Source organism: Marmota flaviventris, chromosome 9, assembly GCF_047511675.1.
Source record: "Marmota flaviventris isolate mMarFla1 chromosome 9, mMarFla1.hap1, whole genome shotgun sequence".
Lineage (NCBI taxonomy): Eukaryota > Metazoa > Chordata > Mammalia > Rodentia > Sciuridae > Marmota > Marmota flaviventris.
Window position 1 is genome coordinate 64,882,169 of NC_092506.1, and position 16,657 is coordinate 64,898,825.

The following is a 16,657-nucleotide window of genomic DNA, read 5'->3' on the forward strand; positions in this document are numbered from 1 at the left end:
AAGACTGTACCCCAGGGATTCATGTGGTGGGAGACCCAATTCTTAGTCCCTTACGTCACCTTCAGACCCCATGTTTCCTGGTCTTGGCTTCAGTCTTCAAACAATCTCTCCTGCCTCTGCCCTTCTGAGTTCCAAGCCAGTTGCATCTATCTCTCCCAGCTGGTTCTGCAAGCAGTTGGAATAGAGGCGGAGGGGTAGAGACAGGTGGGTTTCAACAACCAGTTAAACCCTGTGTAAACCTTTCCAAGTTTGATTTTCTCCTGGTCAGTTAAGCACATTCTGTGTCATGCATTGTGTGTTAACCATGCCTGTATTTCAGGCCAAACTCTGTTTGCCAGGAATCAACCCCATCCAAACTCGGTTTGCCAGGAATCAACCCTATCAGCTGCTGGCCCCCATGCAGCAGCTATGAAATAGTTCCTTCCTTTGTCTTCCTCATGCCTCCTAGGATATGGCAGCTTCTTTACCCACATGCAGATATTGTGCAGCACATCTTTCAGGTTTGCTAGGCAATGTCTTTGATCTCTTAACACTTTGTGCCCAGACATGGCTGGGGCCTCCCCAAAATTTGGGTTCCTTTAATTCCTTTGTCCTTCCACTGTGCTCACAGAGGGACTGCTCTGGCTGGTGCTTCCTGCGGCAGTGATTGTGCTGCTGGGTATTTCTTCCTTATTTTTATATCAACCTCCTGAGTCCCTGTTCTTCTTTTAATGCCCAGTTTTAAATTCCAGTAAAGTTCCCCTACTCTTTTTTTTGTTCACCCACCTTGCTGAGAAGCTGCCTGTCTGCTTTCTGTTTCACTCCATGGAGCAGACAGAAAAGTGACCTCCTCTATTCCTCCATCTTGAAAACCTCCTAGTTGTATAATCTTATTATTTGATAAAGGGCATGACCTTTGAATATGGGACTAAATTTAATTCTACTTAGTCTTTCTTGTTAAAAATCCAACATTTAAAAAACTCTTAACATGATAATAGTTTACTTGATAATAGTTGCTAAAAGATAGTAAGTTTAATAAGACAATAGTTTATTTAACTTAATAATAATTTACTTAAGGTGGAGAAACTTGGGGAGAACTTGAGACATGAATACAGTATCTTTTTAGATGGTTACCATTGTTTCCCAATCTTTGTTAGGTATCTAACACATACCCACTTCAATAGAAATTTTTATTAGCAACTCACTTTTATAGAATGTGTTTTAAGCATTTAAAAATTGTTCTTTTAGAAATAGAAGCTCTCTTTTTGTAGTTTGTATTACTGATAATACCACGTCATTAGCAGATTTGGGAGCAAGCATAATTGACTGGCCCTTATTCTAAGCATACAGCTCAGCTGTTTGGATCAGAAGTGCAAAGTAGTACTGAAGAGTACTAAACTAGCTGTGCACATTTAAAGCTTATCCTGAGCATCCAGTAACACATTTTATAATATTCCATTTATGAATAATGGGATGTTGTTAATCTAGTAAATCACATAGTGGGGGGAATTTAAAAGCACTTATATTGTACTCATTTTCTTCTATATGAAATTTCAATTATTGAACATATCCAGAGTCAGCTATATCTTACCACAAGATTTTATACACTTTGTTTTCCTTAAAACTCAATGCTGGGGCTGGGATTGTGGCTCAGTGGTAGAGTGCTTGCCTACCATGCATGAGGCACTGGGTTTGATCCTCAGCACCACATAAATGTAAAATAAAGACATTGTGTTCACCTAAAACTAAAAAATAAATATTAAAAAAATTGTTTAAAAAAACTCAATGCTGAGCTGGGGATGTGGCTCAAGTGGTAGCGCACTCGCCTGGCATGTGCGGGACGCTGGGTTTGATCCTCAGCACCACATAAAAATAAAATAAAGATGTGTGTCCACTGAAAACTAAAATAAATATTAAAAAATTAAAAAAAAAAAAAAACTCAATGCTGGAAAATGTCGTATTGTCTTAAGTCACTCTGGTTACTCCCAAAGAATTTTAGGCTAATTTGTGTTTGTTTGTTTACATTTCAGTGGTAGGAATGGGATCCTGGTGCTTCCACATGACTCTGCAATATGAAATGCAGGTTAGTAATGACAGAATTGACTAAATGCTTATTTTTCTAAATCTAAAGACACTTCAGATTTGAGAAAAAAGCACATAAATAAAGGAAAATTAAAAGATGGGATTTGTAACTACTGGAGTAAAGAAGTGAATAGTTGAGTTGTTTGTAAAGAAAACAAGTGAAATTGGTATCATTTTTTATACCACCTCTTTTCAGGCATTATAATTTTAGAGAAGCATTCTAGAGTTGTGTAGAGACATTTTTAAAAGACAGAAGCAGTTCACCAAAACAGTGTATTCTTTTAATTTTTTGTTTGTTTTTTAGTTGTAGTTGGACACAGTACCTTTATTTTATTTTTATGTGGTGCTGAGGATAGAACCCAGCGCCCCACATGTGCTAGGCAAGAGCTCTACTGCTGAGCCACAACCCCAGCCCCCAAAACAATGTATTCTTATTCTTAGATGCCTGCATTCTTTCATATCTCCAAGGTATCCATGTGTAATGGTCTCATGTCTTTCTAATTGGTAAAATTTTAGAATCATGCAAGGATTTTTAGTTCCTATTCTTTATCTAAGGAGGCCATATGTCTAGTGCTCGAGCTTTTGACCACTTGGTTTACCATCATTAACCCAGGAACTTCTAGAATATCACTGTCCAGTAGAAATAGGACCTGAAATTATGACTTTATCAGCTGGGCATGGTGGAATATGCCTGTTAATTTCAGCAGTTTGGGAAACTGAAGCAGGAGGATTGCAAGTTCGGGGCTATCCTGGGCAACTTGCTGAGACCCTGTCTCAAAGTAAAATAAAAAGTGCTCAGTGGTAAAGCACACCTGGATTCAATCCCCAGTGCTGAAAGGTAGGAAGACTTTCTAGTAGCCACATTTAAAAAAGTAAGCTATGGGTGCAATTAATATATTAATATTACAAAAGTGTTACTTCGACATATAATCAATATAAAAAAAATTTAATAAAGTACTTCACGTTCTGAAATCTGATATATATTTTATATCTGCAGTATATTTCAGTTCAGATTTGGCTCATTTGACATATTGGAGTGGCTGGTGGCTATCATGTTGGACAATGACATTGTACATATACAACAGTCTTATTTATTATTAATATAGTTATTAAATGTATAACAATTCTTACAATTGATTCTAATATTCAACAAATATTTATATAAGGTGTCATGCTCTATGTAGCATGCTCTGCTTGACTTGGGGAATACACAGATGGACAAAACAGGTCTAATCCTAGTAAAGCATAGAACAAACACTTATTTTTACATTTTCTTGTTGGGAAAACAGTGATGGAATGTAAAAATTAATTTGAAGGAAATGTAAATGATTTGTGGCAACATGGGGGTGCTTGGAAGAATCTATAAAGGTTAAAGACATTAAAACAGACTCTGAAAGAAGTAGTTCAAAATTTTTAGGTGGTAAAAGAATGAAATTACTAGATTTACATTATGATGGAAGCAGATACAGGGACTCATTACATGTGTGGTATGTATAGCAATACTTGCAAAGGTAGAATATGAAATGTAAGAAAAAATGGTGTGTTAGTTTTTTGTTGCTGTGACGAAAACACCCAATAAGAACAACTTAGAGAAAGAAAAGTTTATTATGGGCTCAGTTTCAAAGATTTCAGTCCATGTGGGCTGACTCCATATTTCTGGGACCAAGATGAGGTAGAACATCATGGTGGAAGAGCATGGCAGAGGCAAGCCACTCAGGACATGGAGGCCAGGAAGCAGGCGGTGTAGGTGAGGGAGGCACTATGCAGTGCTGCAGGGAAGGTGAACCCTTCCAGGGTGTGGCCCTAGTGACACACCTCCTCCAGCTACTTCCCATAGCCCAGAGTTACCATCCAGCACAGTAGTTCCTTCAAATTTGGATGGACTGATTAGAGTACAGCTTTTATAATGTAATTGTTTCACCTCTAAACATCCCTGCATTGACACAAGAACTTTTTGGGGACACCTCATATCCATAAAGAAACCATAAAGTAAGAAATTGTATCATTGATATTCACAATACTTAACAATTGCAATATTCTGCCATACCAGTGAGCCACAGCTAATTAATAACCCTGAAAATAGAACTTTGCATGTTATCTTATTTAAAAGTAATTGGAGGGGTTGGGATTGTGGCTCAGTGGTAGAGTGCTCGCCTAGCATTTGTGAGGCACTTGGTTTGATCCTCAGCACACATAAAAAAATAAATAAAATAAAGTTATTGGTCAATCTACAACTAAGAAAATTTTTTTTTTAAAAAGTAACTGGAATTTTTTTCAGTTCTCAAATAGCCAGGTACTTTTTTTTATTAAAACCTCAAGACAATTCTTAGTTACTACTCATGTTTTACACATTCTAGTACTAGAAGTGAAAGAGACTAACTGATTTGACTAAAATTATCCACAGGTTATAAATTCTAACCCCAAATCAGTTTTTCTGATTTTAAATCCTGAATTTTTATCCCCAGATTAATCTCCCTTATCTTTTGACAGTGTAAGAAAGTTAGGACCTTTCTAGAGACGTTTTGGCAATATTCCAGAAACCCTAAAACTAAAGGAAGGAGGTTCTGGCCCAGACTGAGGTATCAGAGCCTGAGTGGGGTAAGGATGGTTTCCACATAGCGGGGAGGGGTGACCCAGTGTCAAAGCCTGAGAGAGACACAGTGTATTCTCATGAGTTGGGAGTCCACCACCACAGAGCATTGGCCCTTGAATAATGCAAGGCATGTATCCACATAGGGGATAGTATAGAGTATCAGAGTGTAATCAGGGGGAAAAAGAGTGCTTGAACAGCAGGGCAATGCATATCAGAGTTTCAGAGACCATAGTGAAAAGGATGTATAGGCAGAAATGGCAGCTCAGGGTAGAATAAGGTGTCCACCCAAACTAGGGAGATCATTGGGCACATGGTTACAATCTGAGTGGGATAAGGAGGATGCCATGTAGCAGGTGCAGCTTTGTGCTGAGTTTCATTGCCCTAGAAGGATGAAGGTGACTTATACATAGCAGGGTAACCTAATGTACGATATGGGAACATGGGCAGAGTGAAGACGTTATCTAAATGGGGGTTCACAGCAGCCCAGCACAGGGCTGTTTCCCCTTTGTTTCCTTCTAGAAGTTGCCAAGTTTCTGATGTTCTTGTTTTCTTCCTGAATGTTAATATTTAAATAATTGGAATTCTCCATCTTTCAATCCACTATAGCATCTATGGCAGAGGGCTCCCGCGATTCACAGTGAATCCACACTTTAGCTTCTGCCCAAGCCATGCCAAAGCACCAAGGGGATAAAACTATATTGCTGGAGAAATAACTTTGACTTTGATCTTCCATTATTTCAGTAGTTTATTATTTTAACAAATGTCACTTTTCAAATATGTTGTGAGGATGCTATGAGGGGGCCTGGATGCTGAATCTTTATAATATACTTCTTTTTTATTGGTTCTTTTTAGGTATACATGACAGTAGAATCTATTTTGACATAATTATACAAGCATGGAATATGTCTTGTTCTAATTCAGACCCCAATACTTCTCCTTCCCCTCTCCCATATTTCATTTATTAATTAATCAATTTTTAAAAAATTTAATTTCTTATGGATATACATGATGGTGAGATTCACTGTGTTATATTCATGTATATAGATAGGAAAGTTGTCTCAGATTTATTCCACTGTCTTTCCTTTCCCCACCCCACCCCCCCTTCATTCCCCCTTGTCTACTCCATTGAACTAATCTCTGCCACCCTTGTTATGGGTTAACTTCTGTATCTCAGAGAAAACATTCAACCTTTGGTTTGGGAGGATTGGCTTATTTCACTTAGCAAGATAGTCTCAAGATCCATCCATTTACAGGTAAATGTCATAAAATCATTCTTCTTTATGGGCTGAGTAATATTCCACTGTGTATATATTCCACATTTTCTTTATCACTTATCTGTTGAATGGCATCTAGGTTGGCTCCATAGCTTAGCTAAATTGTGAATTGTGCTACCATAAACATTGATGTGCTATGTCACTGTAGTATGCTAGTCACTATAGTAATTTTAAATCCTTTGGATATACACTGAGTGGGATAATTGGGTAAAATAGTGGTTCCATTTCTAACCACCATTTTTTGAGAAATCTCCATACTGCTTTCCAGAGTGGTTGCACCAATTTGCAGTCCCACAAAACAATGTTTAAGTGTATTCTTTCCTACATCCTTTCTAACATTTATTATTACTTATATTTTTGATCATTGCTGTTCTGACAAGTGCGATGAAATCTCGGTGTAGTTACATTTCTCAATTGCTAGAAATGTTGAACATTTTTTCATATATTATTTACCAGTCATATTTCTTCTTTTGAGAAGTATCTGTTTAGTTCCTTTGCCTATTTATTGATTGGATTTTTTTCTATGTTAAGTTTTTTGAGTTCTATATATATTAATGCCTTATCTGACGTGCAGGTGGCAACGATTTTCTCCCATTCTGTAAGTTCTCATTTCAAACTCTTGATTGATTCCTTTGCTGAGAAGAATCTTTTTAATTTGATGCCATCCCATTTATTGATCTTTTATTTTATTTCTTGGACTTTAGGAGGTTTGCTAAGGAAGTGAGTTTCTGAGCTGATATGTTTGGCCTACATTTTCTTTTAACAGGTACAGGGTTTCTGGTCTGAAAACTAGGTCTTTCATCCACTTTGAATTGAGTTTTGTGCAGGGTGAGAGAAGAGGAGTCAAATTTCATTCTTCTACATATGGATTTCCCGTTTTCCCAGCACCATTTACTAAAGAAACTATTTTTCCTCCAAAGTATGTTTTTGGTACCTTTGTCTACTATGAGATAACTATATTTTGTCTCTGTGTCTTCTATTTTATTCCATTGGTCTTCATGCCTGTTTTAGTGCCAATACCATGCTATTTTTATTACTATATCTTTGTTGTATAATTTAAGGTCTGGTATTGTGATGCCTCCTGTTTCACATTTATAGCCAAGAATTGCTTTAGCTATTTGGGACCTCTTGTTTTTCCAAATGAATTTCATGTCTGCTTTTTCTATTTCTATGAAGAACATCATTGAAATTTTTATGGGAATTTCATGGACTCTATATCACACTTTTGGTAATACGGTCATTTTGACAATATTACTTATGCTTATCCAAGAAAATGGGAAGTCTTTCTATTTTCTCAGGTCTTCTTCAATTTATTTCTTAAGTGTTTTATAGTTTTCATTGTAGAAGTCCTTTACCTCTTTTGCTAGATTGATTCCCAAGTATTTTATTTTATTTTATGCTGTTATGAATGGGATCATTTTCCTAATTTCTTTTTCAGCAAATTCATTATTGGAATATAGGAATACAGTTGATTTATGGGTGTTGATTTTGTATCTTGCTACTAGGCTGAATTCATTTATGAATTCAAGAAGTTTCTTTTCTTATTTGGTACCAGGGATAGAACTCAGGGGCACTCAACCTATTTGTATTTTCTTTAGAGACAGGGTCTCACAAAGTTCTTCGTGCCTCAACTCCTTATCTGTGGGATTATAGGCATGTGCTATTGCGCCTGGCCAAGTTCTAGGAGTTTTGGGGGTCTTCTAAATATAGGGTCATGTCTTTGGCAAACAGATAGTTTGAGCTTTTCTTTTCCTATTCATACCCCTTTATTTTCCTTCTCTTGCCTAATTTCTGTGGCTAGAGTTTCAAGGATTACGTTAAATAGAAGTAGTAAAAGTGAGCATCCCTGTCTTGTTCCTGTATTAAAGGAAAAAACTCTAAGGTAGGCTTTTGATGGCTTCTTCAGTTTCATTACTTAAATAAGCTCAGTTTTTCTCCATTCAGAATGACGTTGACCTTAGGTTGTTGTATGTAACCTTTACAATGTTTAGGTGTGTTCCTTCTATCTCTAATTTTTCTAGGTTTTAAACATGAATGGATATGTATTTAAGTCTGTTTTTGTGGTGAATTATATTTATTGATTCCTTTATTTCGAACCAATCTTGCATACCTGGGATGAAACCCATGAGGTCATGGTGCACTATCTTTTTAATGTGTTTTTGTATGTGATTTGCCAATGGTTTATTAGGACTCTTGGTCTGAAGTTTTCTTTCCCTGATGTGTCATTGTCTGATTTTGGTGTCAGGGTAACACTTGTGTCATAAAATCAGTTTGGAGAAAGTAATTTAAATAATTAATTTCACTCCTTTTCTATTTCATGGAATAATTTGAGGAGGATTGGTATTAGTTCTCTTTAAAGGTCTGGTAGAACTCAGCTGAGAATCTATCTGATCCTAGGCTTTTCTTTGTTGGCAGGCTTTTTTTTTTTTAATTTCACAATTTTTAAAATTTGTTCTAATTAGTTATACATGATAATAGAATGTATTTTGACATATTATACAGGTTTAGGGTATAACTTCTCATTTTCTGGTTGTACATGACATACAATTAAATTGGTAATATAATCACATATTCACATAAGATAATATATTCATTCTACTATCTTTCCTGTTCCCATTCCCCCTTCCTTTCCTTCATTTCCCTTTTTCTAATCCAAATACTTCTATTCTTCCCTAACTTTCCCCACCATTATGAAATTAGCATCTACATATCAGAGAAACATTTGGCCTTTGGTTTGGGGGGATTGGCTTATTTCACTTAGCATGATATTCTCCAGCTCCATCCTTTATAGCTTCTTAAATTTCATTACTTGAAATTGATCTATTTAAGTTTTCTATATCCTCCTGATTCAGTTTGGGTAGGTCATGTGTCTCTAGGAATTTGTCAATATCTTCAAGATTTTCTAGCTTGTTAGAATATAAATTTTCAAAATAGTTTCTGATAATCATCTGTATTTCAGTCATGTCTGTGGTGATATTTCATTTTTCATCATGGATTTTAATAACTTGTATTTTTTCCCTGTTTTGATTAGCTTGGCTAAGAGTTTTATCAATTTTGTTTGTTCTTTCAAACCAACTTTTTAATTGATCTTTTAAAATTATTTTTTAACCTCAATTTCATTGATTTTGGCTCTGATTTTAGTTATTTCCTGTCTTCTAATGGTTTGTTCTTTTTCTAGACCCTTGAGATGTAATGTTAGATTATTTATTTTGTATCTTTCTATTCTTTTAATACATGAGCTCAATGCTATGAGCTTTCCTCTTAAAATCACCTTCATAGTGTTACAGAGATTTTGATATGTTGTATCACTATTCTCATTTACTTCTAAGGATTTTTTAAAAATTTCTCCCTTAATTTCTTCTGTTATCCATTTGTCATTTAAAAGTCTCTATGTGTTGGTCATATAATCACATATTCACATAAGGTAATAACGTCTGATTCATTCTACTGTCTTTCCTGTTTCTATTTTTTATTTTATTGTTGATTTCTAATTTCATTTCATCATGATCTGATAGAATATAAGGCATTACCTCTATTTTTTTATCTGCTAAGATTTGTTTTGTGGCCTAAAATATGGTCTGTTTTAGAAAATGTTTCATGTGCTGCTCAGAAGAAAGTCATTGATAAAGAAATATTCTATATATGTCTGTTAGATGTATATTATTAACTGAATTTTTTAGTTCTGTAGCTTCTTTATTTAGTTTTTGTTTAGGTGGTCTATTTAGAGAGGCATGTTAAATTCACCCAATATTTTTGGGTTGTGATCTGTTTGATTTTAGGATTTGTTTGATGTACAGAGATGTCCATTGTTTGGTGCATAAATATTTACAATCATTGTTTCTTACTGATGTATTCCCTTAAGCAGTATGAAATGGCCTTCATGGTCTCCTCTGATTACCTTTGGCTTGAAGTCTGCTTTATCTGATATGAGGATAGAAATCCCTACTTGTTTATGAGATCCATGTGAATGGTATTTTTTTCCCATTCTTTTGCCTTCAGTCCGTGTATGTCTTTGCCTATGAAATAAGTCTCTTGGAGACAGCATATTGTTGAATCTTGTTTTTTAATCCAATCTGCCAATCTTTGTCTTTTGATTGAAGAGTTTAGCCCATTTACATTCAATGTTTTTATGAAGAGGTGATTTTTATTTCCTGTCATTTTAATTTATTTCTGGTTTTTTGAATTTGAGTTTGATTCTCTCTTGATTGACTAGTCTTCTAGTGTAGTTCCTTCCTCTGCTAGTTTTCATTTTTATTTTTCATTTCTTCTTCATGAAATATTTTAGTTATTTCTTTTAGCTTTTGTTTGTTGTGGAAGATTTTTATTTTATCTTCTAGTCTGAATCTTAATTTTGCTGGGTATAGTATTCTTGGTTGGCATCCATTTTCTTTCAGAGCTCAGTATATATTATTCCTAAACCTCCTAGCTTTTAGGGTTGGGGTTAAGAAATCAGTTAAGATCCAGATTGGTTTACCTCTAAATATGAGCTGTTAATTTTCCCTAGCAGCTTTTAGAATTTTATCCTTATTCTGTATGTTAGTTGTTTTCATAATAATATGTCTTGGAGTAGATCTGTTTTGATTTTGTATATTTGGAGTCCTATACACCTTCGCTTGTTTGAATTCCCATTTCATTCTTAAGGTTTGGAAACTTTTCTGTTTTTATTTATTTCATTGAAAAGATTGTGCATTCCACCAAGTACAGTGGCGCACACCTATAATCCTAGTGGTTTAGGAGGCTAAGACTGGAGGATTGCAAGTTCAAAGCCAGCCTCAGCAAAAGCGAGGCACTAAGCAACTCAGTGAAACCCTGTCTCTAAATAAAATACAGAACAGGGCTGGGGATGTGGCTCAGTGGTTGAGTGCCAGGTTTTGTTCCATGACTGAAACGTTCAGGGATCACTCCAGGGGAACTAGGCTAACTGGGCTGCGCAAAATAACCACACAGAAAACAGAAATACTTTTTTCTTTTGGGGTCGCTGTGACTGCTCCTCTGACCTTAAGGGTCCGTAGAAAGAGAGAGAGAGCACACGCTGACCCCTTTTATTGAGGAGAAGCTATTCAAATGAGGCAAGGGGTCAGGTTTCAAGGGGCTGAGTCTATCTTCATGATGTCCACTGTCAGCAGGTTGACTGACATCTAGGTAGGCCACACTCAAAGGTACAGTAAAAGAAGGGGACACACACAAGGTGTTTCCATGGAACATTCTATCCCAAACAGGGCAAGGGGTAATATTCCAAAGGAACAGGTGAACATAGCTTCACCCATGGGGCTGTAGCCAAACACACCCATGCATAAGACACCAACCCTCGAACCCAAGAAGGGTAGGGAAAGTCTAGCAGAATGCTGCCTGATGCCTCAGCACCCAGCCAGGGAATGTGACTTAGTCACATGCAAGGTTGGTCTCCCACAGTTGAGTACCCCTGAATTCAACCCCCGCCCCCCTAAAAAGATTGTGCGTTACTTTAATTTGTATTTTAGAGCCTTCATCTAGCCCAGTGAATCTTAAATTTGGCCTTTAATGTTATCCCATAGTTCTTAAATATTCTCTTCACGGTCTCTGAACATCTTTTCTCTATGGTCAACTTTATGTTCAAGATCATAAACTTTGTCATTGATGCTTGAAAATCTGTCTTCCAAGTAGTCTAGTCTATTAGTGATGCTTTTCATTGAACTTTTCATTTGGTTTGTTTATTCCTTCATTTTGAGGATTTCCAATTGATTCCTTTCAGAATCTATATCTCCTTATTGAAATGATCTTCACTTCTTGTTTTTTCTATCTGATTTCACTCCTTATATTGTCTTTCACCTCATGGAACACTATGAACTTTCTAAATTCCTTTTCTGGCATTTCTTCCACTGTGGTGTCAGTGAAGGATGTTGTTTAGGCATTTGGAGTTGTTTGGGATGGTTTATTCCCTGTTTTTTTCATATTGTTTGTATGTTTGCACATCTATCAGTATGGTTCTGGAGAACTTGTAGTGTCTTTGTAGGTTTCCAGTACCTCAAAGATTAGGGAGATATAATAATAACAACCAATGCAAACAATATAGAGCATTAAACTAAATACTTAATTCCTGCTATGACATCTACAATGTTAATTGCTACAAAAAAACCCCAGAAATGGTAGGGTCATCTGCCACAGTCTGGCTGGGCACAAAATCACGAGCCACCACACACCTTGTAGATTCAAACAGCAATTCTTTATTCCCAAACTCACACCGGCACTCTACAAACACGTTCTGGGGGAATTCACGTTCTGGGCCCAATTCACGTTCTGGGCGAAATCCCAAATACTCTCTGAATCCCAGGAGAACTCAACGAGCAGGCGCGCCTGAGGCAGCAGGATACGCCCTATTCCCAGCAGGGTACACCTTAAACCTGGAACCGCCCTAAACCCGGATTGTCCTAAACCAGGAACGCCCTAAACCCGGATCCGCCCTGGTCCTTGAGCAAGGTCACCTTACATGCAATGACACTGCAAATTTCCTGGGTCATGCCATGCATCATTCTTACTTAGCAATGGCCCTCAGCAGTCATCAATTTTCATCAGCACAAACAATAAGTAATCCGGTGTTATATCTGGCATTAAATCAAACAAGAGGTATCAACTGTGGCATCCACAGCAGTAATTATTGCAGTAGCATTAACGGTGGGGGCAGGTATTATATAAACCAAAATAGTGCTAAAATACGGTAAGACTAGAGTTAATTAGGATAAAATAAAATGTGATAGGAAGGCAGAAAAGAGTTTATAATTCCAAAATGTGAACAAAGAGAATGCAGAAGAGATGTAAGATGTGATGGTTATAAGGAAGGAGAAAAAAATAGTAATAAAAAAGGAAAGGAAGAGTGAAAGAATAGTAGACTTTGGCTGTTAGAATAAAAGAAAGAGAGAAACAAACAGACAAATAAAAACCAATATAAAGTATTACACATGTGAAAAAAGAAACCAATATGTATATGTGTATATGTCCATGAAGCATTCAGCAGACATACATAGAAAATATAAACACACACACAAAACTAAAGTTAAAGAAGAAAACAAAAGAGAGAGAGAGAGAGAGAGATTCTTAATGAAAATTAAGGAATTGTTTCCACTAATGTGGTCAAAATAGTCAGTGAGAATATATGTTCACAGTCTGTGCCCAATTATTTTTTTTCCATTTCTTCTTGAGCTACATACTTGAGTTATATACTGAATATGACAGTAAGAGCCAAGGGTTATTCCCTTCCTTTTTTTTTGTGTTGCTCACCAAGTTGCAAGTTGGAGTTAAAAAATTATCAGCTTTGCTTCTTACCAGTATGTGGTAGGATGGGATGGGAGGTGCTGTCAGCTAGAGTTTGGTCTGCACAGAACAATTTGATGCACTCCCAGGGTTGGGCTGCTGCAGAGTTCTGTGAGTGCAGTTTCATTAGGTGGAGTTCCCATGGTGGTTGTGAGCTTAGATCCAATCAGGCCCCAGATGCTTTTCTGGGTGATGACCGCTCTAGAGAGATTAGATCAGTGCACCCCTAGGGCCCACCAGTTGCCCATCTCTGCTGGGAGACTATCCAATGATCGATTCAGGAGGCTGAGGCAGGAGGATGGTTAAGTTCAAGTCTAGCACCCCAACAACTTAGTGAGGCTCTAAGCAATTTAGTGAGACCCTGTCTCAAAAATAAAAAAATAAAAATGGCTGGGTCTGTGGCTCCATGGTAAAGTACCCCTGGGTACCCAAAGGGGGAAACAAAAAAGAACTAGTTGTGTATCCTGTGATAAATGAACTCTTTAAGTTTGTTTTGAGGATTATAAATAACCTATATACAATATCTAGCTTAGCATTCAGTAAGCAGTTTAATATATAATGGCCATAATTACTATTATTATTGCATAAATAATAGTAAATGTTCTTTTTAGAGACAAATTACAGAGACTAATGAAATTATTTCCCTGACCCATTAATATCTCTTTTTATTTGTGTTAGTGGACATTGTATCTGTTTAAGGTGTTATAGGAAGGAAATACAAAAGAATACTGGTAGGCTCTACATCATTTCTTGGAAGTAGTTTGTGATACCAAGTGATATGAGCAGCATAATTACAAGGCTACTTTCCAGAAACAGTGAGTCACTCAGGTGTGTGCATTAGGACAGATGGATGGATAACCTCGTTTGTTCAAAAACAACAAACTATATACAGAGTAAATTATATGATGATAAATATATAAATTAGTAAAAGAAATTAAGAGAAGACATCCATCTTTTATGTCTATGTGGAGCTTGGGATTAAACCCAGGGCCTGTGCATGCTAATCATGCATTCTACCACTGAGCTACATCCCCAGCTCAAGAAATGATAATCTCAATTATTCTTATGTTTATTTTGATTTGTATAATTGTACCTCTATATATTCAAGCCTGTTATCTCTCTTTATTTCATATAGCTATTGGATGAACTCCCAATGATTTACAGCTGTTGCATATTTGTATACTGCATGTAAGTACTTATATTTAGATTTCAGTTGCTTGATATACTTTTGAATTCATATTTTTCTCAAGGAATTAATATAACAATTCAGTTATATTACTAGGATATTATAATGATGCAGAAGATTAGAAATTTTATGATATCAATTAAGAGAATAATTTCTTGGAAGTATTAATAATGTTATTTATTAACTTTTGTGATATCAAACCCTGTATCCAATTTAGATAAAATCTTAATTGTACTTAAGTTGTTCAATTTGCCTTTCCTTATGGAAAGAATGTACAAATTTAGATACTGGTTATATTTATTATTCCATGATATATAATATCATTAACAGTTTCTTAACAGAAACTTACCAGAAAAATGAAGTACACTTCTAGTTGTACAATAATGTGTCATTTTAATCTCTTTGTTTTGAAGTTGCTTACTAAATAGTATTTGTTTCCTTTTAATTCTTCTTATTTTAAATCACAGTAAAGCTGTCAAGGATGTGCTTATTTTGATTGGCTGTTTACAAATATGAATGGGAATATTGAATCCAAAGTTCCCTTTCTGGTTCATATTTTTTAATTTCAATCTCAAGTTAATTTCTATTTCCTGAGTGACAAATCTTGAAAAATAAAATGAAATAACATTAGTAAGCATTAATATTGCCTTTGTACTGTACTAGACAGCATACTACACCATCTCTAATTCTACACAGTTGTGCAAGATAAATGGGTATTGTCCTTATTTTGTAAATAAAAAAGTGAAGCACAGAGAGATTTAGTAACTTTACTAAGTACTTAAGTGAGCTTTATTATTGGAGGTCCCAAGAAAATTTCCTGAGAGTTCTACCCAGGTCCACCTCTTACTTTTGACTGACTGCAAGATTACATCGGATTTTCAAGTCCCCACTGCATATCACAACCCTGTACATGACAACTTTAGCTCATACTGACAATGCTAATTGGAGACAGTTCTTACAGGTTTTATAGTTAGGGAGAATTATCCTTATTTCCTTGTATTCTGAAATCTGGTCTGTGTAAAAGTTAAAAAAAAAAAAAAAAAAATCCCCTTAGGGTATCAGCATTTAGGGCCTGCATTTCTCCTGCAGCTAACAGTTTGTTTGCTGAGGAATTAACATATTGTGTCCAGTTAAGCCAGGTAGGGCTGCAGGAAAATTGCTTTAAGAGAGAGAGAGAGAGAAAGCTTGTGGTGATCAATACAGTGGGCCCAGTTTATAGAATTACTTCCTTAACCTTATATTCCCACTATTCATGTCTGTCTCTTCCTTATTCCCACTTCTAAAAGTTAGTAGCATATACTAAAGTAACTCAAAGGGATTTTATTGCTGTAATAAACCATACCACCCTTAGTTCTAAACCTTTACTAAAACTCAGAAACAATAAAAGGAAGAATGCCCATTTATTGGTTAGATTTGTATGGCATCAAACTCTATTGTCCTGTTTCAAAGGTAGGTGAAAAGAAGTTCAAGAATAGTGATTAAAAAAAAAATAGGGATTGGCAAACTTTCTCTGTAAAGGACCATATAGTAAATATTTTAGGCTTTGCGGGCCTAGGGTCTCTGTTGCAACTTTTCAGCCTTGCCATTGTAGGAGAGTGACTTACAAAAACAGTCTCAGAACTAGTTAAGGTGGTACATGCCTATAATCCCAGTCTCCCAGGAGACTAATGCAGGAGGATCAGAAGTTTGAAGCCAGCCTGGATAAATAAGTGAGATCTTGTCTTAGAATAAAAAATTTAAAGAACTGGGAATGAAGCTTAGGAGTAGAGTAACCCTGGATTCAATCCAAGGTGCCACTATTAAGGGGAAAAAAAAAAAAAAACTCAGGCTGAGAAATTGGCCCTTAAGCTATAGTTTGCTATCCCCGTCTAAAAAAGTACTTGCGAATGAGCTCCGTTTAGTAACATATTTTAAAAACTATTTTGATATTTTTATATCTTTAGAAGAAAATGTTCTTGGGCTAGTAATGATGACCATATTGGGAAAAATACTAGATAATCATATAAAATGGGTTCAGAAAACACTTGTGTATTAGGTTAGGGAACAGAAGGGTATTACTTAGAAATAAGGATAGGACTGGGGATTGGGAATGTAGCTTAGTGACAGAGCACTTGCCTAACATTCATGAGGCTGCAGGTTTGATCCACAGCTACACAAACACACACACACACACACACACACACTAAGGATATTAAAACTTGTAGTTCAGTTTCTAGCTCTGGTAATTACTAACTGCATGACCCTGGGTAAGTCAAT

The 16,657-nt window shown here is 36.0% G+C and overlaps 1 protein-coding gene across 3 annotated transcripts in view; it reads left to right on the forward strand.

The window, feature by feature from the left end:
• Window positions 1-16,657, forward strand: part of Acer3 (alkaline ceramidase 3) — a 168,524-nt gene that overhangs the window by 92,905 nt on the left and 58,962 nt on the right. For all 3 annotated transcript variants that reach the window (XM_027942709.2, XM_071616515.1, XM_071616516.1), the window contains exons 3-4: window positions 2,010-2,062; window positions 14,351-14,403. In XM_027942709.2, coding sequence (XP_027798510.1) covers window positions 2,010-2,062; window positions 14,351-14,403 — 106 coding nt within the window. The remainder of the gene's footprint in view (window positions 1-2,009; window positions 2,063-14,350; window positions 14,404-16,657) is intronic.